This window comes from Lolium perenne, chromosome 7 (genome assembly GCF_019359855.2).
Source record: "Lolium perenne isolate Kyuss_39 chromosome 7, Kyuss_2.0, whole genome shotgun sequence".
In the NCBI taxonomy this organism is placed as follows: Eukaryota; Viridiplantae; Streptophyta; class Magnoliopsida; order Poales; family Poaceae; genus Lolium; species Lolium perenne.
Genome location: NC_067250.2, coordinates 263,455,380 through 263,477,413, shown reverse-complemented (window position 1 = coordinate 263,477,413; position 22,034 = coordinate 263,455,380). Strand labels below are relative to the sequence as shown.

The window sequence follows — 22,034 nt, the reverse complement described above, 5'->3', positions numbered from 1 at the left end:
TCTGCCCTTATATCTTTCTACCTTCCTGTCACGATTTTGTTTTATGGTAAACACCCATTTACAACCTACAACCTTCTTATTAGCAGGGAGAGTAGTCATTACCCAAGTATTGTTCTTGTCTAAAACAACCATTTCTTCTAACATTGCTTCTCTCCATCGTGAATGTGATTTCGCTTCTTGCCAATTGCGTGGAATAGGTTCTGCAGTATCTAGTGCTGCAATAAAAGCATGATAAGAAGCTCCAATTGATTTGTATGACATAGAGTATGAAACACTATATGGCGAAAATTTCGAAGGCAACTTTCCGCATGTGGTACGTGGCTGTTTTCTTTGGGCAATAGGTACATCTAGGTCATCATACTTGGGAAGGATATTACTATCTCCGGTAGATGACAATGGGACTTGTGATGAGGTTGACTGATTTGTGTCCGAATGTTCTTGTTCTTCAGAAACATGATCAGACGAAGTGACTCCCTCCCTCTAAACTTGTTCTCCCACTCTTGGCTGCCTTCTTGAGCACACTTGGAGTTCTCTTCTCTCATTCGTTATAAATCGTCGTTCTTCTTGCCTTGGTTCAGGTTCAGGTTCATCCTCTAGCCTATTGTCCGTCTCCCCTGGAGTGGCCCCAACTATCCTCTTCTTTACCTCTCCAGATCTCATTTCATTCATCTACACTCTCATTAGCAAACATATCGGGGAACACAACAGTTAAGTCTACTAATCCCCCATAGTATGGTTCATGTTCTCTAAACACAACATCCATACTTACAAACATTCTTCTTTTGGATGGATACCAACACTTATACCCCTTTTGTTTACCAGAATATCCCACAAAAAATGCATTTTAATGCTCTTGGGTCCAGTTTACTAACGGAGGGTCTATAATCCTTTACGAAGCAAGAGCACCCAAACACCTTTGGTGGAACCACATAAGTATTCTTATCTGTGAGACACTTGATTGGTGTCTTATAGTCAAGAACTCTCGTCGACATCATGTTCATCAAATATGTTGCAGTCATTACTGCCTCACACCATAATTTTTTTGGGACGTTCATTGCAAACATTAAGCACCTGACAATCCGCAGAAGATGCCTATTTTTCCTCGCAGCTAAGCCATTCTGTTCAGAAGTGCTTGGACATGTAGTCTGGTGCATAATTCCATGGCTTGATAGGTATCCATCAAATTCCTTATTTACAAACTCAGTACCATTGTTAGAACGCAGTACTTTTACACAAGCACTATACTGATTTGTGATCAAGTTATGGAAATTTTTAAAGCATTCAAACACCTCATTTTTTACTACGTAAGACATAAACCCAAGTGGATCTGGTACAACAGTCAATAAAAGTGACAAAATAGCAATATCCATTTAAAGACACTACTCCACTAGGACCCCATACGTCGGAGTGGATAGTTTGAAGTGGTACATCACTTCTATTATCAAAAGATGAATAAGAGCTTCTAGTCTGCTTCCCATACTTGCACGCATCACAAACTAGCTTCTCCTTACTAACCTTAGAATATATATCAGGATACATTTGGCTCATTGTGACAAAAGATAGGTGTCATAGTCGACAGTGTTGGAATAGCAATTCTTCTAATGGTGAAAGTAGCAAAGCAGCAGCCACAATATGATATGCATCATTGTCCAAGTAATAAAGGCCATCACGCAAGACCCCCGTCCCAACCTTTCCTCCAGTCCCAAGTTCCTGAAACATGCACCAGTAAGGAAAAAATATGGCCACGTAGTTCAGATCCTTAGTGATGCAGCTTACTGACAATAGGTTCAATGGGAACGAGGAGACATGCAATATACATGGGATATTCAGATTAGCACTGCAATTAATTGTTCCAGACCTAACAACCATTTGTGTTGATCCATCTGCCAATTTTACATTTTTCTTTATTTTGAACAGCTATTTAATGAGTAAACTCTCTACGTGAGCCAGCCATATGCCGTGATGCACCGGAATCTATAAGCCAAGGCGTATGGGCATGCATATTATCAAATTTGGTAGTTTGGAGGTTATTACCCGAGAAGTTGGCCGATGCAGTTGATGAAGATGTTCCTGGGGTTGCTTTTCGCCTAGATTCAATCCCTTAAATTGGCGCCATTTCTCCAACTCATGAGCAAACATCCCAACCTTGAACACCTGAGACACCTCCTCACTTGGAGCAGATGTATTGACCCTCCCTACTGACCACATACCTCTACCACAGTTGGAACCACGACCCTCAAACAAACGCCCACGACCCCTACCACGCCAGTCCACGCCTTGTCCTCTTCCTGCTCCGGTCAGTAGTGGACATGTCATCTTCATGTGCCCTGGTTCGCCACATTAAAAACATGTTCTGTCATCCAAATTTAACCCCAGTCTACGGAAGTTGCCACTTCATGCTGCAAGAAGAGCTAAGCGTCTTTGTGATACGCCATATGCTGCTGGTTCAGTGTCCTCCAATTTTAAGCGAGTCTCCTCACTTAATATTGTAGAGACCGCTTGCTCTAGACTTGGTAGTGTGCCATTTCCATAGAGAGCCGCCCTTCTGTTCTCAAACTTCGAGTTCAAGCCATTTAAAAAATCCATGATCTGTCGCTTCTCAGTTCACTTGTTGAATTTCTCTGACACATTTACCACATTCTAAATCAACTGGATCATAGTAATCAAGGTCATGCCAAAGCCACTTTAGTTCAGACACATATTCTACAACCGTTTTCTCCCCTTGGCTTAATTCATGTAATTCTTTCTGAATTTTGCACGCAAACATCTCATTCCCCACTCCAGAATATGTGCCTTTTAGAAGTTTCCAAATTTCTGAAGTGTCCTTGATCCTTTCAACATGCTTTAGAATATGAGGTGAAAGTGAGCTTAGAAGCCAAGCTCTAACCAGTGCATTAGTCGCCCTCCACCCGTGGCCCTCCTTTGAGTCTTCTTCCAAGGGTTCTTCACGGTTTCAAGAGCATATTCTTCCAGCTTTTTTGACACCAAAATGGTCTCAGCGTGATCTACCCAACTTGCATAACTTGCTGGTCCCTCCGGTTTCATATTTGGTGCTTGCAAAGGATAAATCTCTTCTTTTATTTCTACTTAGGCCCTTGAGTTACCAGCTTGCCTGCTTATTGCATCAAGCAATGGCATGTACCTCTCGTCCATTGCCTGCAACACCACTGCAAGCTCAGTGGTTGTAACTGCCCAGGGACACCTCTGCTACCCCCATCCTGCTGCTAGGTGGTACTACTCATGCCAATCTAGTTCAAGCTTAATCCAAGTTTCGCTCTCGCACCACACCCTTCTCCACCAATCTGCTCCTTTCTCTGCCAGCCAACCCCCATGCTCACCTGGAAGCTGCCCCTCTCTTGTTCTCCTCAACAAATGCTTGCCTGTTTCTACACCTGCTAGATCCGTGGATCTACAACCTCACCGGCAACACTCCTTTTCCAAGATGGCTCCTCGCTCCAATCAAGTGTGCAGATCTCAATTTGACTTGTTGCAGCCACAATCAAGAACCAACAGCTCCTCAACACCCAGCGCCGTCAACCACCTCATTAAAACTTTCCACCCTTAGATACGCTCGTAAGAAAAAAAGTGCATCTAAAACTTGATATTTCAAAATCAAAGTACGATTTCATCAAAAACTAGTGGCTCCAATCTGCAGGCAGATCCTGCTCAGAGTCCTACTACTACTACGACACCGTTAACACGGCACGTGCACGAACCTTGCCCGTGTACAGCACCCCATCTTCTCCGGCCCGTGCGCACGCCTCTTCCTCCTCTCTCTCCATACCGACGCCTGCCCCGCGCCAGAGAGAAACCCTAGCCTAGGGTTTCAAGCGCCGCCGCCGCCGCCGTCGACCCCCTTCGCCAGACGCCCTACCTCGCCATGGACGCGAGCCGCAAGAGGGCCGTGCCGGAGGGCACCAACGGTGGCGCCGCCACCAAGCGCGCGAAAGGTGAGCTTCCTCCTGGCCCTCTCCTCGTTCGTGGTTTGGTTTCCCCGTCTCCTTTTCGCTCTGGAGGGGTTCCTTAGGGCTTTTGTGGCTGTTCCTCAGCCGGATCTGGAGAGCGCTTGTTCGCTCCGTGGCCGGTGAGAGCTGGGTTTTTTTTTTGCGTTGGTGTACGGGGGAGGAGGCCTGCAGATTGGGGATTTCTAGGTCTAAATTTTCCCCGCAGTTTGTAGTTTGGGGTTGTGACGGCCTTGCGTGCCGGTGAGGATTTTGCAGGGATTTTTGTCGTTTTTTCCTTCCAAAGATCTCGAGATGTGATTTGCTTGGTTTTTTGCCAGATTCATTGCACAGGCTAGTGTTTAATTAGCAGTACGAACCTCGTTGGCGTCCAGTGCCCAAAGCAGTAATTCATGGATATACAATCTAAACCGTTGGGGCATAGCTTGGGCACTGGACATTAATTTCCTGTTATTCCATCTCTGTTATTATTAAATCATTATATGTTACTACCTGTTACTACAAGCTGCCAAGGTTTAGTAAAATCAACACGGTTATTAACTGGTGCAAGTAATAAATTTGCTGTAGCAGAATCGGAGACGGGTGTAGGGAGCAAATCGAAGCCGTGCACCAAATTTTTCAGGTTCTAATCCAACTTAAAATCAACTCCAACCTGGTAACATCTATCTATTATTATTACTATTATGCAATTTGCTGTTACTTTTTACATTATAAAATTTTGCTATGCTGCTAAAAACTGTTGCTGATGCTAACAAATGGGTCGAGCAAGATTCTACTACAGGTTCCCCGTCTAATCCAAGCTTTAAGAATATCCAATCCAACGGAGTAAAATTTGGAAGAATGAAACAAGAGCTATAAGGATATATAACTTACTTTCAGATGAATAATCGGTCAGTAGCACCATGGCACAGGTGTTCACCTGCAGAAACCAAGATAAGAAGATCCAAGTAACATGTTAATGGGGAGCAATTGAGTGCTCGCCGTGGAACTTTTCCATTTAGATCATTGATAACATCAAGCATCTCTCATGAATGTGATGGCATGCAGTAAATGTTTTGACTACCTAGTGCCACTGCCATATGCTGAGATTGGAATTCTGCTTGCCAGGATATTTTTGTTCCATGCATATTATATTTTCCAATTAATAATGGTGCTTACCCATGACATAGGTTAAACCATCTTTAGGGTTTGTTATAAGTGACAAACTGTGCTTATCATATAGAGTTAACGTTGCAGTACTTGACTGCTTATATTGTTCACCCAAGTAGAGTAGCTCAAATACAAATATTTGAAGATAAAACTAAAACATATCTTGTAGAGAAAACTATACTTTATAATTTCTTTAAAAAATCTTAGTTGGTTCCATAGGAAGTTAAAGAAACTAATTTATGTTTATTAATCACTCCAAGAAGTTCATTTCGTTGTATGCATTTTGTTATTTGCCATTATATCCTTGACTTGTTCTCTATTGTGGTAACACACTAATACTAGTTTATGCTCCTGCTCAATACACTAAAAATTATATGCTCAAGTTCAATAAATTATAGGCACCACCTTAATGTTCCATGTATTTGCACCATAAAAACTGACCGTTGATATATGATAAGCATCTAAGGTTGTCTCCACAGTAATGATACTATGTGTACATGTCAAAAGTAGTTTTGGCTTTCTGCTGATACTATACTCATGTGATGAATCTAAGTGCCATATCTAAACTACTTAATTTTGTTTGGTGGCATTTATATCAAGCAGCACCTGCAAAAGGATGGATGTGGTATATTGTACTCCATTGCAAGTGTTGCTTGATATAAATGCTATCGGTACTTTTTTCCGTTCGGCAGTTGTCTATGTACAGGTTACTAGTAATGTCGTGTTATTCAACTAGATGGATCATGACCTTTTTTTCATCAGTATGAATCATTAGTCGTTCTTATATTATTGTGTAAATTTGCTTGCTTATATGATACCCTCTCTGTGCAGCACTGCTGGTTGTCCCTTTGGTTCGAATTGCCATTTTCTCCACAACTTCCCTGGAGGTCACCAGGCTGTTTCAAAGATGACCAACTTGGGTGGTCCAGCTGTTGCAGCTCCTGCAGGAAGAATGCCTATGGGACCTGGTGGTCCTGATGGGCCACCTACATCTGGCGTGAAGACTCGCATCTGTAACAAGTTCAACACTGCAGAAGGTTGTAAATGGGGGAACAAGTGTCACTTTGCTCATGGAGAGAGGGAGCTTGGAAAGCCCATGATATTGAACAACTCAATGGCACCTCCAATGGGACCAAGACCCAACGGGCACTTTCAGCCTCCACCGATGCCTGCCCCGGACATGGTTCCTCTCTCAACATTTGGTGCCTCAGCCACAACCAAGATCAGTGTTGATGCATCCCTTGCTGGCGCCATTATTGGCAAGGGTGGAGTCAACACGAAGCATATATCCCGAATGACTGGGGCCAAGCTAGCTATCCGGGATAACGAGGCTGACCCCAACCTTAAAAACATTGAGCTTGAGGGAACGTTTGATCAGATCAAACATGCCAGTGGGATGGTGACGGAGCTAATTGTCCGCATTGGTGGCAACGCCCCTCCTCCAGCAAAGAACCCAGTGAGGGGATCTCATGCTGGAGGTGGTGGTGGAAACAACTTCAAGACCAAGCTGTGTGACAACTTCAACAAAGGCTCTTGCACGTTTGGAGACAGGTGCCACTTCGCCCATGGTGAGAGTGAACTGCGTAAATCTGCTGCGGCTTGAGATATGCTTTTCATGGCTTGTCATGGTTAGTAGTGACCAGCAAGTTTGAACTCCAGATCTGAGGCCGTTAACCCATGGTGACATTGAGTTGCACAAGCCTATTGTTGATTGGGAGATACTGTCATGGCTTGGTATGATCAGATTGCTGTAACTCTAAAATAGATATCTGAGTTCGACTTGCTTTCGAGATTTATAGGCTTTAGTGTACTGCTGTCTTTTCCCCTCTGCTCTGCATCCAAGTTTTGTACTGTTTCTAATGCACTCTATTATTGCAAGATTAGTCATTCTATTCAGAAATCTATTGAAAGTTAAGCCGAAATTTGAGTCTACCGTTTTATGTTCTTATTCAGCCTATCAGTCTTTATATATGATGGTGCAACGATGTCAGTTTCAATTTCAAGTTTGTCTTTAAACAAGACACCTAGTAAGAATCATTGCTTCAAAACAAGAGCACTATTTTTTCAAACCTTTTGGGAAGGTCAGATAATGGTTACATCGTTCACAATAGAACTTCAAAAGAAAGGTGGGTTTATAAACCTAATTCGTGTGCCACACGCCCACACAGACCATTCCCTTCTGTTGGACAATGCCTGAATCCAACTTTAAGAATACACGCTGTCACCGTTGCCAAGCATCCTGGATACACCACTAGCGAACCATGTTGGTCTGGATACACCACTAGATAACGGCTCCCGTCGCAAGCTGAACGCTGAATCTACATTTCGTTTAACGAAATTCTCATTAGGTTGAAACAGCCTTTAAAAGTAAGTGATATTGCCAAGTGGAAACTTGGCGCAATTCGTTCACCATCTTTGGCCTCCTCCATAATCACCATAGAAACCAACTAGTCGCAACTCGCAAGCCACAACTTCCTGTAGACCTACCAAGGAAAACATCAGGTACAGCCGAACCTACTCCATCCACCGATCGTTGCAGCCCAGTAATCACCTCACTCCAACTGCACAAAGACATTTAAATGACAGATGCACTAAGTCTTCTGCTCCCTGATTGCGTACTGTACACAGCCATGATGAACCGAAGTGTCATGTTTCCCAAAATTGCTTTAGAAAATCAAAAGCAACGCATTAGTAAACCAACATAGAAAAGTCATGACACTGATCAACATTTTTCTAACTCAACTAACTTAGATAATTTTAATAGCATCCACTTTCATACATTCAGACTTGCCCATCAGCCCATCCTAAAGCTAGGTCAGCCAGGTAACCCCTTTCCCTACTTAGTACTTACACAAAATATACCCAAAACGCATCTAAAGGATGGGCAGTAGGCCGCAGCGATCAGCCCACTCGGTTAAACTCCTGGGAAAGGTCCTGAACGAGGTGGCGGCGGCGCTTGCGCTTATAGGTCTGGAAAACTTCTTTCCTATCCTTGACCATCTCCTCCTTAATCACCATGACTTCCAGTCTGCCCGTAACACTCGACTTGTCTTGCGGACTAATATGCTTATCCTCCATGACCATGACGTCCAATGTCCCCGGGGATGCCATCTCATCCTGCTGTGCTTGCATGACCAAGCCCCGGTTCCTGCAGAGCTTCCTGATCGGCGTTGTGTGTGTTGGCATCTCAGGCTCGTTGCTTCCACCGGACATGCTGTTTGCAGGGGACACAGAAGACTGATTCCCCCGAGGTGTGCTGCGTGCAGGCATCTCCTGATGGTTGTTTCCTCCAGACGTGCTGAGAGAAGACGGCCTGTGCTGCATCAGTTCTTCCCCCTCTGCGACTATCCCTTTCATAAGCTGTGGTAAATACATAACATATTGATCAGAATGGACTGAATCACAAACCATATACTAGCCTTGCACTACTACACATCCCTGGCCTTCACTCAAGTATAATATTTAGTACTTAGCTCCCCGTAAAAAAACAATATATAGTTAGATGGATTATTGCCCTGTCCAAAAAGAAGTAAACCTATTTTAATTGTCACCATATTCTAAATCTAGCTTGCATTACTAGTCATAGAGTAAGAGAACAGTCTAATGTTTATATCATGCGCTAGTGGTGAAAACAGTCTGATGTTCAGTTTCAAAATGACAATTTAATGATCAAGATAGTACCTTCCAATCCTGGAAATCAAATCTGAAGACGAAGTGATTGTATACCACTTTTCCTTTGGCAATCGAACTAGCAGCAGGTGCATTCCTTGGACCTGTTTGGTCGATGAAATAATATCAGATACAGAGATATGTGATATAACAGCAACAGAAGAGCAATCAGGTAAATAAAGCACTTACAGACAATATGATGCCCATCATCATTCACATTGATTTCCACTCTGCCATCTTTAACTAGGAATGACAAAGCAAATATATTCTCCACCGTTTGGGCAAAGGAGGTCCTATTTAAAATAAGGTTTTCAAGTCTTGCTCTTTTATACTTCCTCAGAACATCAAATAGAACAGCCATGTTCCTGTCTGTATCACTTTTTCCTGTCTCTGATGGATCAACAAGCTGCATAACAGGGCAGATTAGATCAGCATATTGTTAAAAGCTGATATATTACTTGTATTCAGATATAGCTGTAGCAGAACAAAGAAACTGTTCATGCAACATGAAGCAAGCTGCTTGCCTAAATTGGTCTTAACAGGGAGGTGAAAAATGCTAAAGAAAAGTGCGTAATTTCAACATAACACTAGAAGTTGATACTGTACTTGTATTCAGAAATAGCTTTAGCAGACCAAAGAAACTATTCATACGACATGAAAGAAACTGCTTACCTGAACTGGTTTTACTTGAGAGATGACAAATGTACAAGTGTGATTTGAGTTTTAAAATATTTAAGTCCAGGAGGGGCCTTTGTGGATGTACCCCATAATCACCAGAGTTCGATTTTACTAAAAATGGTGAGCCGCACGAATTTGATAATCACCAGGCACAGAACTACTGAAACTAACGCATTAAACAGACTTAGTGTGAAATATAGTAGCATATGTTGCTGTGATATAATAATCAATCATTGCACATTGCAGGTGAAAAAGAAGAAGGTAATAAACAAGTTAAAAGGAAAAGAGCTGACAACTCTTAGTTTTTTCAATTCACTACACATCAATGTGGATACATAGGAAGTTACGATAGTAAACCCAATATGAAGTTATCATAGACGACCAATTTTTGCAGTAAATCACCATGCAGCCACCAGTAACAAGAATGAAGTGATATAGTCACTATCCACTGAGTACCAACTACTACCCAGTATAAATTTGATGTATCAACAACCGATTAGCAAACAAAACACAGAGCTCTGTTTATTAGAGTATCCAGATAATAAAAGCACCTGCTCAGGGCGATCATTTCTACGGGGCCTTGGGGTCCTCTTTCTAGTGATACGTTTCCTCCGCGCCTTCACTTCTGCCTTCATGGGACCAACCCTGTCAGAAGAAGAACCTTAGCATTGTCAGAATCAGCTGAATTTTGTAAACCAGACATCAAAGGAAAATGTATACAACACAGGATCATATGTGCGCATTACATGGTGCAGCATCCAGGCACAGCCATGAAAACGTGGGATGCAGCAAGCCCAACACGGCCCCATCTCAGCGAGGCACCCTCGCCATTGGCATCTGCCCGCGTCCCAAACTTCTTGAGCAGTCCAGCAACGAGATCAGAGGGTGTGATCCCTAGCGCTGACTGCGACCTTACTGATGCCCCCAGACTGGTCGCGATGTCCAGCAATGCCTCCGCGTCGGCTATCTGCTCCCTGGGCTTCTGAACTGCAGCAGGAAGACGGTTGGTTAGTTGTTTTTTGTTTTGTGTAAGCATCAGCTTGGAGACGTCATACTTGCTGATGTCACACCAGAAATTGTGGAGCAAATAGTAGCTGAACTGGGCATATGGCAGAGAACAGACAAATTGTTCTGGGTTGTTTATCTACTTATTATTTCTGATGACAGGTAGTGTGTGCTTCCTAATAAGATGGTAGTAGCATTTATCAGGGGGTGGCAGAAACTAGCAATGCAGCAACATATATATTTCGATTCTGTAACTAAGAGACCCTTGCTCTTAACCACACATTACGCCTTGCTCACAGTCCTCTGCATTGTCGATCTACTTATTTCAGACAGCAAGTAGTGTGTGTTTCCTAAGGTTTGAGTAACATGGCAACACGTTGTCAGGGGATGACACAAACTAGCAGTGCAGCACAGATTTGTAACTGAGAGACCCCACGCTACACACACACACGGCTAAAACAGGGATAGACCTTGCGCCTAACCACACATTACGCCTCGTTCATGCAAGCAACCGAAAAATCGCGGAGCAAAATTAGAAAAGCGCGCCTCCGCAGGCGCGGGAGTGAGCATCCGTACCAAGCTTGTGCAGGGTCTCGACCTCCGTGAAGATGGCGCTGAACTTGGCCGAATCCGCGCGCGCCATTTCGTCCTTGTCATCTGCACGAACCCACGCATCAAACGCAAGCCATTAGTACTCAGCAACCGCAGAGCGAACCGCAGAACGGCGCACAAAAACTCCCTAAAACCGCCGACGCACGCGCGCGCGCGAAGGAGGGGTAAGAGACCGCCGTACCGTTGATCTGGCTCTTGACGGCGAGGTAGCGCGACCGCAGCAGCCTGCGGTCCTCGAGCGCCTGCGGCGCCCCCTCCGCGGCCGCCGACGCCGGCGTCACCGTCTCCTCCGGCTCCGGCTCCTCCTCCTCGCCGCCGGCGCGGCGGTCCCGCGCAGCCCGCTTCGGCATCGTACGCGGCCCGAGGAAACCCTAGCAAAACCGCTTCGAAACCGAGTCGGGCGAAATTTGGGAGCGGTGGTGTGCGAGGGAAGGAAGCGCAGAAAGCGGAGGCGTGGTTGGGTTTGGTATTTGAAGTCGAACGAGCGAACGAACAGACGCCGGGAGAAATTTCCGAAACGGAGGTGTACACGAGAAGGAAGTCACGGGCCCACTTGTGTCGCTGCGGGTGGGCCTGGCTCCGATGGGTGGAGTTTGTGGGGCCCGACTGGCTCGTGGACGTGTTGTTGTATTAGGCACGGTTGTCGAGACGAGGTGGCAATGGCCAAAGGGGTTGGTTCTTCCCGCTCGCGGCTCGGGGTTTCTGCGATTTCCAACGTGTTTCGGCGGCTCGCAGTAAATTTGCTGCCGGAGCCAAAATCTCTTTGAAAACTTTCCCGCCGCTCCGGCTGCCTGCACCTGCAGCCATTGACTGACGCTACCAAGCTGGATTGGTCTTCGATGCACCGAGCGGCGGCAGAATACCGATGTGACATGGTGCACGACCACTTTTTCTTTACGTAATTCACACCACCAAATTCAGACTAGTAGTACCTCTGTCCATAAAAAAATATTTTACATTTTAAAAAACTCGAATAAATATAGTCATTCTTTAGTGTATACATAATTAAATCCAAAACTGGCAACCCTAACATATCCGTTTATGGATGGGGAGTACTAACTCCGTCTCCGGATCTGAGCCAGAAACGAAGGTAATAGGTTAAACGTACCTGTGCTCATTCGGTCATTGTGGCCTCCGTTGCGTGCTTCTTTAGCTCACGGTCTTTTTCTCGGTGAAAAACTGATCAGTTATTTTCCTTCTATTTTTAGGTGTCTAGAAGATCCCTAAAATAGCAAAAAAAAAAAAAAAAAAAGGAGGTTTTCTGCCTCCCAAAAATGTTGTCACAATATTAATGATGAAAAGACCCATAAACCATGATGAAAAGACCTACACAGGTGATAACTACTTGTCCAACGACTCTGTAACCTCTTAGTGACAGTAGAGATATTAGAGAGAAACGAAAATAATTTGAGGATAACAAGGAACCAAAAGCATTAGTGTGTTGTTATGGCCTCGCAACCTTACTAATTCGCGTTGACCATGAGTCTATCGTATCATGCAATAAGACATTAGTGTATTTAATCATGGCATGGAGGAGACTGGTTGCTGCAGAGGTTGCTGCCCTACTTGTACCACAATAAGAGGGGTTGTAATCACATACTTATTTCATTCATCATTATTTTATCAGGCACATTCACTATCACCATGAACTTAGTCTCTCTGCGCATATTCTCTTTTCTACCAGAAACTCCAACTAAACCTTTTTTACTTTTATTTACATCATTTACTTTCTGTTATGCTTGATAATCTTTTTAGCAAATAATTTCCCATTCACACTCAATTCACTCAAGACTACTGACACCTTGGGTGCGATAAAAACGCCCATAATGAGCACTTTCTTACACTCTTTCATTGGGATACGATATAGAACTGGAATAATACTTCCGTGGATATATGCTCAGACGAGCTTGTGTTTTACATGCCATCAGTCGTCAATAAGTTATCGTGGACATCTTGTTTCCCAAGTCGGTCTTGTTGATATTGTTTTTGACAAGAAAGCCATTTAAATTGTTGTCCTTCTCGTTGGTAAAAGCAATGCTAGCTCAATGAGTTGATGAACCACAAAAAAACATGTTATGCCTTGTAAATATCAATACAATCTATGAACTCTTCAATTCTCTGTGAATGGATGATGAATAGCTCAGGGTTATTTTTATATGCTCATGTTCATAATAAGATCCATAATAAATCTCTCTAAGATGGGCAATCTTATTCACATGAGTCTCTTGATCTGAAACAACTATAATGGTAGCTCATTTAAGCGTTTGTCAAGCTTGGTGGTAATATAGTCTTTAGAAACTATAATGGTTGCATGGTGGCTTGACACTTTTCATAATTTTCCCCATGCATGTAGTTACTATTTCATCCACACCTAGGATTATGATGTAATTGCCTACGCAAATTGACATCTTCCAACAGTGCTATATACATACCATAACTTCTTCAGTTGAGCAAACATGACCTCACATCCTTTGCAAAATACATTAATTTACTAAAATTCAAATATACTCGAAGCCAAAGTAGATCCATAAAACATAATCTATCGCATACTTAGAGTTAGTCCCATAAGTTGGGAAAATTTACTCTCAAGTGCTACTTAAATACCCCACAAAGGACATTTTTTAGAGTTTGATTTCGGTAAATTCAGAATTGGATATTGCAATGAGATGGTTTCGACTAACTAGATCTAGTCTGTGTTTTCAGTAAAAAAAAATGGTTGTGTGTAGTTTTCACAAAAACTTTCACAAAACAAGCAAAACTTTCTTATACAAAGTCTATTTTTGATGCATAACCACTCAAAATATTCAAAAAACATGTGCAATTGAAAGTTTTCGCCAAAAAATTACGGCAGGGTGGCTTCCCTAACCTGCCCTAGTGGGAGCTTCGCCTCGCCTTACATTAGAGCAGAAATGCAAATGCGGTGTTTGATTGTATGTATCCTAAAATCATGGAAATGTTCTTTATATTACATTAATACAAAGTAGTTCGAGTTGAGATTTTGCATGTTTGCAGTATACATCATTTGCTTCATCTAGGATTTTCTTTGAATTAATAAAGAACTTCGAAATATAATTTAAGTTTTTTTTTAAATAAAAGGTCTACATGTAATTGGACCTCCATTTGGAGTTTTTACATTTTATACCTTCTAATTTTTTTCTAAACATGGGGTGGATCTTGTAGGACCGAAAGCTTGATTGATAATTGTTAGTGGAAGTACATCTTACAAAAAGGGTGTCTATAGAACGGAAAATTACAAACCATTCCTTACAATTGCACTAAGGACCGCAAAAGAAAACTAGAAAAAACCAGGTCCTTCTCCTTCTCCAGCACGGTGCAACAACTCTGCGCAACCAACCTCGACGTTGCCGGGGGACTGTACCACTTAAGAGGTGATGTGGGAGCCTATTGCATTGAAGCCAAAAGCCTCCGATATGGCTTGGCAACCTGGAGGTTGAAGACTTCCATCTGACATCGGCTGAGAGAAGCAACTATAATCGACGTCGAAGGGGGCACAGTGGTCGCCTATCGACCATGAAGAACGGCGATAAACCAACGATCATGATAATACTCCCCGTGAGAAGCATATAAGCGTTGCAGATCCAACCACCAGTAGCCAATGTGTCAAAGCCATTTTCATCCTCGGCACCAAGGTTAGCGGAGAAGAGAGAGAGGATCCCGACCCTTCACCGCCAGCTCTAGATCCATGGAGTAAACCCGGCTTATTGATGGATTCAATTGCAGCTCCTTGCACCACTACATTCAACTCCACTCATCGAAGCGCTCGACGAGAAGAAAGACTGGAAGCCGACACCAGATCTAGCGGGAGGGATTCCATGTCTTCCTCTCGGCATAACACCGAAATCTAGTATGACGCCAAAACAAGCTAACCCTACCATTATTGTATCTACTGTATACAAGCCTATCCCCAACGCCTCTCCTAGTCCATTTCTGGCTGACTACTTTGGCTACTCGAGCGAGGAGGACATCAGTCCAGCCTGGCTAGCTTAGGTCGACTCTCAAGTCTCAAGGGGTGGAATAAATGAGATGCTTTGAGAGATGATCTTGCACAACTCTTATACCACCAACATGACCATAACAAGTGATATGTGTTAGCACTACTGCACTAGCAGCATTTTGTTACATCAAAGCTATTTTTAGATACACAATTTATTTACTACCAAAACTGTTACACGCCACAATTTTTAGCCAAGTATTTGCCAAAATTGACCAATTTTACCGGCTCATTTCTTTGGAATGTACTAATTGTTCGATAGGAAACGCATGGGAAGTTTGTCTACCAACCTAAATTTGTCAAGGCATCCGGTGTGGGGTTATCAGTCTCTCCGACACCGTTCGATCCGCATAGGCCTGCCGTCATGGCATCTAGAGCCCACCGATCATTAGCCACGACAACGACGATCCCTGCACAGAGATCCTCCACCTAGTCACCGGCTCACCGCGCTATGAGCCGAGAGCTCGGATCCTCGCCGCCCCTACACTGTCGCCGAGTGCTTTGACATGAAGTGCCATTTGGGACGATGAGGAGGGCGAGATAGAGGGAGGGGCCTGGCGGTGGAGGGAGGTAGGGTTTCGCTCCCTCAATCGCCAGGAGGGGCGACACGAGGGGAGCAGTTTCTTGTCAGTTATGCATAACTCTCAAGCCACAAAAGGGTGAAAGAAAGGAGATGGTTCGAGAGAGGAGCTTGCACAAGATTTTATACCTCCTACATGACCATAGCCAAGTGATATGTACTAGCACTAGGAGCACGTTGTTTCATTGAAGCTATTTTTAGTACCTTTTTCGAGAAAGAGAATATATCTCTACTATATAAAAAGGAGGAACTGGTTCTGTTTCCTCCGGTCTAAGGTTTCGTCAAGCATATTTTCAAAAAGACAATTTTACCCTCCCACCAAAACATATATGGCATCTTAAACGCCTTCCCTGTTCCGCCTCCTGCCGTTTCGCTTAGTCCTTCGCCCAACTCGATTGACCAATAAACGCCCTAAAATCAAGCTACCTAAATTCGATTTCCTTTGATTTCTCCTAGGCTCAAGTTCTCTTGTCCTCTCGTGTGGGGCGATCGAAGCGGCTAGGGTTTCATTGGAAACGCCTCTCAACATCTTGTTCAGCCGCCGCCACCTCGCACAGCCGCGTTTAGCTGCCGCCTCGCACCACCGCGTTCAGCTGCCGCCGTCTTGCACCAGCATTCATCCGATGCCGCCACACACCACCAGGTTCAGCCGCTACCAATTTGCAGCATCGCGTCCTATAACGCACAGGACGCAGGGCCGGCTCTGGCCCAGGGCAAGAAGTGCGACGGCCCGGGGCCCAACCAAAACGGGGGCCCATTATTTCTGTCACATTGCATATAGGAAAAGGTTGAACAAAAAAAATTAAGCCCATCTAACATGCACGCAGCTTAAATTGGGGCCCATTTGTAGAATTTGCCCTAGGGCCCTCCAAATCCTAGAGCCGGCCCTGACAGGACGCCGTCGGACGTGAAGAACACAGGGTGCGGGGCGCCCCTGCTCCTTGGTCCGCATCAGCCTCTGCCTAACACCCAGGTCGTCTCCGTTATCTAGCAGGGACGCCCTGAATATTGACCTATGGCCATTGTCCCGACGCCCAAGTCTCTCTCGTTTGAATGCTACAGCTCCATCCTGTAAGGATTCGTTGCATAGAAAACAAAAATTTTCCTACCGCGAGAACGCAAACCAAGCAAAGATGCAATCTACAAGACGGGAGCAACGAGGGGATGATCAAGACTAACCCTTGAAGATTTGCAAAGCCTATAAGAGTAGGCTCTTATTGCTGCGGTAGACGATCACTTGCCGCTTGCAAAAGCGCGTAGAAGATCTTGATCACGGTGCCACAATCGGGCAGCACCTCCGTACTCGGTCACACGTTCGGTGTTGATGAAGACGACGTCCTTCTCCCCGTTCCAGCGGGCAGCGGAAGTAGTAGCTCCTCCTTGAATCCGGCAGCACGACGGCGTGGTGGCGGTGGCGGTGGAGATCTCCGGCGGAGCTTCGCTAAGCGTGCGGGAGAAGAGGAGAAGAGAGGGGGCGGCTAGGGTTTGGGAGAGGGGGTGGCCGGCCACCTATGGGTGCGGCCAAGCTATGGGCTTGTGGTGGTCAGCCCCCTCTCCTATGCCCCTCATTATATAGGTGGAAGCCCCAAGTGTTGGACTACAAGTCTTCGAATAAGACCCGAACCAAAAACCTTCCATGTGTAGGGAAACCTACCCAAGGTGGGAATCCCACTTGGGGTGGGATTCCCCCCTTCCATGAGGGGGGTTGGCCGGCCACCCTTGGGGAGTCCACCTTGGACTCCTCCCATTTAGGGTTGGCTGGCCATGCAAGGTGGAGTCCCTCCGGGTCTCTACTTCCCATGGTGATTTCTTCCGGACTTTTCTAGAACCTTCTAGAACCTGCCATAAATGCACCGGATCATTTCCAAACTTGGAATATGACTTCCTATATATGAATCTTATTCTCCGGACCATTCCGGAACTCCTCGTGATGTCCGGGATCTCATCCGGGACTCAGAACAAATATTCGAACTCCATTCCATATTCAAGTTCTACCATTTCAACATCAAACCTTAAGTGTGTCACCCTACGGTTCGCGAACTATGCGGACATGGTTGAGTACTCACTCCGACCAATAACCAATAGCGGGATCTGGAGATCCATAATGGCTCCCACATATTCAACGATGACTTCAGTGATCGAATGAACCATTCACATACGATACCAATTCCCTTTGTTACGCGATATTTTACTTGTCCGAGGTTTGATCATCGGTATCACTCTATACCTTGTTCAACCTCGTCTCCTGACAAGTACTCTTTACTCGTACCGTGGTATGTGGTCTCTTATGAACTTATTCATATGCTTGCAAGACATTAGACGACATTCCACCGAGAGGGCCCAGAGTATATCTATCCGTCATCGGGATGGACAAATCCCACTGTTGATCCATATGCCTCAACTCATACTTTCCGGATACTTAATCCCACCTTTATAACCACCCATTTACGCAGTGGCGTTTGGTGTAATCAAAGTACCTTTCCGGTATAAGTGATTTACATGATCTCATGGTCATAAGGACTAGGTAACTATGTATCGAAAGCTTATAGCAAATAACTCAATGACGTGATCTTATGCTATGCTTAATTGGGTGTGTCCATTACATCATTCATATAATGATATAACCTTGTTATTAATAACATCCAATGTTCATGATTATGAAACTAATCATCCATTAATCAACAAGCTAGTTAAGAGGCATACTAGGGACTCTTTGTTGTCTACATATCACACATGTACTAATGTTTCGGTTAATACAATTATAGCATGATATATAAACATTTATCATAAACATAAAGATATATAATAACCACTTTTATTATTGCCTCTTGGGCATATCTCCTTCAGTCTCCCACTTGCACTAGAGTCAATAATCTAGTTTACATTTGTAAAGATATAACACCTTGGCCTTCTGGTGTTTTATCATGTTTTGCTCACGGGAGAGGTTTTAGTCAACGGATCTGACATGCTCAGAAACGTATGTATTTTGTAATTCATTTGCGTCTCAATGCATCACTCATTTCCAAATGAGTCGGCATTAAATATGTTTGGTCTTCTGGTGGAACCTTAATTCCGCGGTCTGAAATATGTTACTAATACTGTCACACACAATATAGCTTCAAAGTTCTGACTCTGTCGGAACTACACCAAGTTCTCAAAGAACCTCTTGACTTTAACATCCTTTGTCATTGTCAAAACAATGACATATTCTGCCTTCTTTTGTAGAATCCGTCATAATATTTAGAACTCTTCTAAATCTAGCATAGACAACTTCTAGCTCATCGTGCTACCTTTTAAACAACACTTAGTCTAATTTGAGATTGAAATTTTATTTTCATATGTGACAAAACAAATATCGGTGCAACATCTTACAGCGATTTGTTTGTCATTTCCCATACAAAACTATATATATATCCTTAGTTCTTCTAAAGTACTCAAGAATATTCTTACTGTCGTCCAATGATCATCATATGAATCATTCTCGTATATGCTCATAACACTTTATAGCACATGACATCTGATTGTGTACATATTATTCGTGATCTATAATCACTCATGTGTTTTTACTCATTGAGTGTCAGATACACTCAAGTCTTGTTAAAACTTAACATGACAAGAATATTTTCTTAATATTTTTATATTGAACTATTTCAATATCCATTCTATATACTTTGACTTGAACATATTATGTGTTTCAATCTATCTTCATAGATCTTGACACAAAATTTGTTTCTGTCCATATCACTTTCATTGAAGTTAATTTTTCAATGAAACCTTTTAATCAAGTATGTAATTACATTATTTATAACCAACTATATGTCTTCTACATAAGTATTATAAATACGTCTCAGCGCTCCCACTTAATTTCTTGCAAATGCAAGCCTCTTCATCGTCTCTGATGAAATCAAAAAACTCTTTGACTATTTCATCCAGTGAAGATTCAAACTCCGCTATACTTACTTCATCAAATTGAAGTTTGTATACCTATCTAGTATTCCACGGACCAGCAAAACTCTTGGTTGTATCTTGTATACACCTTTTAATACATACTTCTGATAAGTAATGTATTTTGCCATCCTACTAGCATATCTCATAAAAGAAATATGTAGTGATTACTAGAATAATCCACATAGACTATAAGCATTGGTACGGAAGATCTAATCTTATCGTAGTCAACTCTTTGAACTTTGTCGTAAACAATTTTTCGATAAGTCGAGCTTATTTAAGGATATTTCATCCAAGTCCATCAATTTTATAGATCCATTTACTTTCAAAAAGTATTTATCTATCTTAGATTTCATGACATATAGCCATTTTAACGGAGTCAGGGCCCATCATAACTTCTTTGTTTGTAGTTGGTTTATCATTGTTCAAAATCAATCCTTTGTTCACAAATCATTTATTTGATCACAAAGTAAACCATACCTACAAGGTTCAATATGTACTTCGATCTCCATGGCTAAAACACTTTGTAGTCATGGGAGCCATGTTCGTCATGGTCGCTTCCGGAACCAATTTCCGATGCTGCGCTACTCTGATCATTATGCTCAGGTTCATAAACCTTATCAAGTTCTATTGTCCTCCCACTCAAATACTTCGCTAGAAAACAATTTCTTGAAAATAAGCAAGTAACATTAACAAACACTTTTGTCGTTTACTTCATAGTGGAAAGAATTCCCAGTCGATTCTTTGGGATAACGCGGTAGCGCGACCGCAGCAGCCGCCGGTCCTCCAGCGCCTGGGGGTTCCCCTCGGCCGCCGCCGATGGCGTCGTCACCGTCTCCTCCTCCGGCTCCGGCTCCTCCTCGTCGCCGGCACGGCGGCCCCGCGCAGCCCGCTTCGCCATCGTACGCGGCCCGAGAAACCCTAGCAAAACCGCTTCGAAACCGAGTCGAGCGAAATTTGGGAGTGGTGGTGTGCGAGGGAAGGAAGCGCAGAAAGCGGAACAGGGGTTGGGTATTTGAAGTCCAACGAACGAACGAACAGACGCCGGGAGAAAATTTCCGAAACGGGGGTGTACACGGGAAGGAAAGAAGGAACTGGCCGCGCCTCTCACTGCAGGTGGGCCTGGCTCCGCGGGGTGGACCTCACAGGGCCCACCTGTCAGCGGGGCGAAGGTTCTCCGTATTTTTCTCAAAGAATAATATCGCGTGGGGTGAAAATTTGAGTTGCGGCCGTGCGCCGGGCTCGCGCGGGTGCGCGGCGTGGACCGGGGTGTCAGTGACACAGTGGCTCGTGGACGTGTTGTATGCCGCGGATTGGGCACGGTTGTCGAGCCGGGGTTTCTGCGATTTCCAACATGTTTACCGCCGCGGTTGGGCGCTCGCAGTAAATTTGCCTGCCGGAGCCAAAACTCTCTTGAAAATTTTCCCGCCGTCGCGCGGCCGCTCCGGTTGCCTGCAGTCATTGATTGAGGCTACCAAACTGGATTGGTCGGCCATGCACCGAGCGACAGAATACCAAAACGTGATGTGGTGCACCATCAAAATAATTTCCTAATCGAAGCGACCAAATCTATACTACCTCTATCCGTAGAAGGTTATCATATCGAAATCTTGTAGTGCAAATTCTAGAGGAAAAACATATTAGGTCATCCCTTATGTAAAATTTCTTTGCTACAGTCAAACACACTCTATTTTCTCACAGGATTCAAGTATGCATGACACCTCAATCCAATGATTTTTACATTCCCATATTTTTCATATCCTACGAATCAAAAGAGCCCTAAGCCAGAGAAGGATGAATAGGTTGAAAAATATATCAGCACTAGCTAAGTTATGACAGCGCACATCTCAAACAGTTCAAATCATTTTCCTCATATTAGGCATCTCTTTGGTCCAACTTACACATAAATATCAAAAAGTAAATGTTAAACAAGATATGAAGTACGACGAAATTAATAAAAACAAAGGAGTCCTACCGTCGTTTGGGCACCGCATCATCTTAGAGCTTATCTGGTTTGCTCGCACCGTTCTGAATCGCTTTTGGCACATGGCCGAGGTGAGCCTGTTTCACTGACGAAGTGTGAAAATAATTTGAGATAGGGCGAACTCTAAAAGATGGTGCGAAGACCAAACTAGTACTCAGATATATATTAGTGTTGTATATATAATTCCATCATAATCACTTAGTGGTACAACTAAAACAGAAATATAACTAAATTACAGACTCAAAAATATAGAAATTATGGTTTTTTAGTGAAAGTCCTACGTAGTGGAAAAAAACTCTACCTCCTTTTGAAAATCTTCAATAGTTTTCTCGAACAATACGAAAATATATCTCGTTCAATGTAGCACGTCGTCAAGTCGTTGATAGCAATGTTTAATGTAGAGCTTATTAAGGTGTTTTCATTTGGTTTCGATGGTTT

General features: G+C 43.6%; 2 protein-coding genes across 4 annotated transcripts; one reads left to right on the top strand and one right to left on the bottom strand.

The window, feature by feature from the left end:
* The first annotated feature begins 3,699 nt into the window (after nt 1-3,699).
* Nucleotides 3,700-7,033, top strand: LOC127312958 (zinc finger CCCH domain-containing protein 44). Of its 3 annotated transcripts, none has more exons than XM_051343504.1 (3): nt 3,700-3,950; nt 4,530-4,584; nt 5,943-7,033. In XM_051343504.1, exons 1-3 carry the CDS (start codon nt 3,881-3,883, stop codon nt 6,712-6,714), a joined length of 897 nt encoding a protein of 298 aa, XP_051199464.1. In that variant the 5' UTR covers nt 3,700-3,880; the 3' UTR covers nt 6,715-7,033. The 3 variants fall into 3 exon arrangements, with proteins under 3 accessions (XP_051199464.1, XP_051199465.1, XP_051199466.1); XM_051343505.1 differs by having other exon boundaries at nt 3,701-3,950; nt 4,533-4,584; XM_051343506.1 differs by lacking the exon at nt 4,530-4,584 and having other exon boundaries at nt 3,702-3,950.
* Nucleotides 7,034-7,824: 791 nt separating this feature from the next.
* Nucleotides 7,825-11,521, bottom strand: LOC127312959 (non-structural maintenance of chromosomes element 4 homolog A). Its single transcript, XM_051343507.2, has 7 exons — nt 11,257-11,521; nt 11,040-11,120; nt 10,205-10,445; nt 10,010-10,103; nt 8,970-9,186; nt 8,793-8,884; nt 7,825-8,471 (listed from the first exon to the last, which is right to left on the bottom strand). Exons 1-7 carry the CDS (start codon nt 11,423-11,425, stop codon nt 8,013-8,015), a joined length of 1,353 nt encoding a protein of 450 aa, XP_051199467.1. The 5' UTR covers nt 11,426-11,521; the 3' UTR covers nt 7,825-8,012.
* Nucleotides 11,522-22,034: the final 10,513 nt, after the last annotated feature.

Bases quoted from the DNA above. Each gene is read 5' to 3' on its own strand.
- LOC127312959 (XM_051343507.2), bottom strand. From the start codon at position 11,425: ATGCCGAAGCGGGCTGCGCGGGACCGCCGCGCCGGCGGCGAGGAGGAG. The intron at 9,187-10,009 runs GTGCTTTTATTA...CCTGTTATGCAG, and splicing joins GAAATGATCGCCCTGAGCAG to CTTGTTGATCCATCAGAGAC. The intron at 8,472-8,792 runs GTACTATCTTGA...TATTTACCACAG, and splicing joins TTGATTTCCAGGATTGGAAG to CTTATGAAAGGGATAGTCGC.
- LOC127312958 (XM_051343504.1), top strand. From the start codon at position 3,881: ATGGACGCGAGCCGCAAGAGGGCCGTGCCGGAGGGCACCAACGGTGGC. The intron at 3,951-4,529 runs GTGAGCTTCCTC...AATTTGCTGTAG, and splicing joins CGCCACCAAGCGCGCGAAAG to CAGAATCGGAGACGGGTGTA. The intron at 4,585-5,942 runs GTTCTAATCCAA...CTCTCTGTGCAG, and splicing joins CCGTGCACCAAATTTTTCAG to CACTGCTGGTTGTCCCTTTG.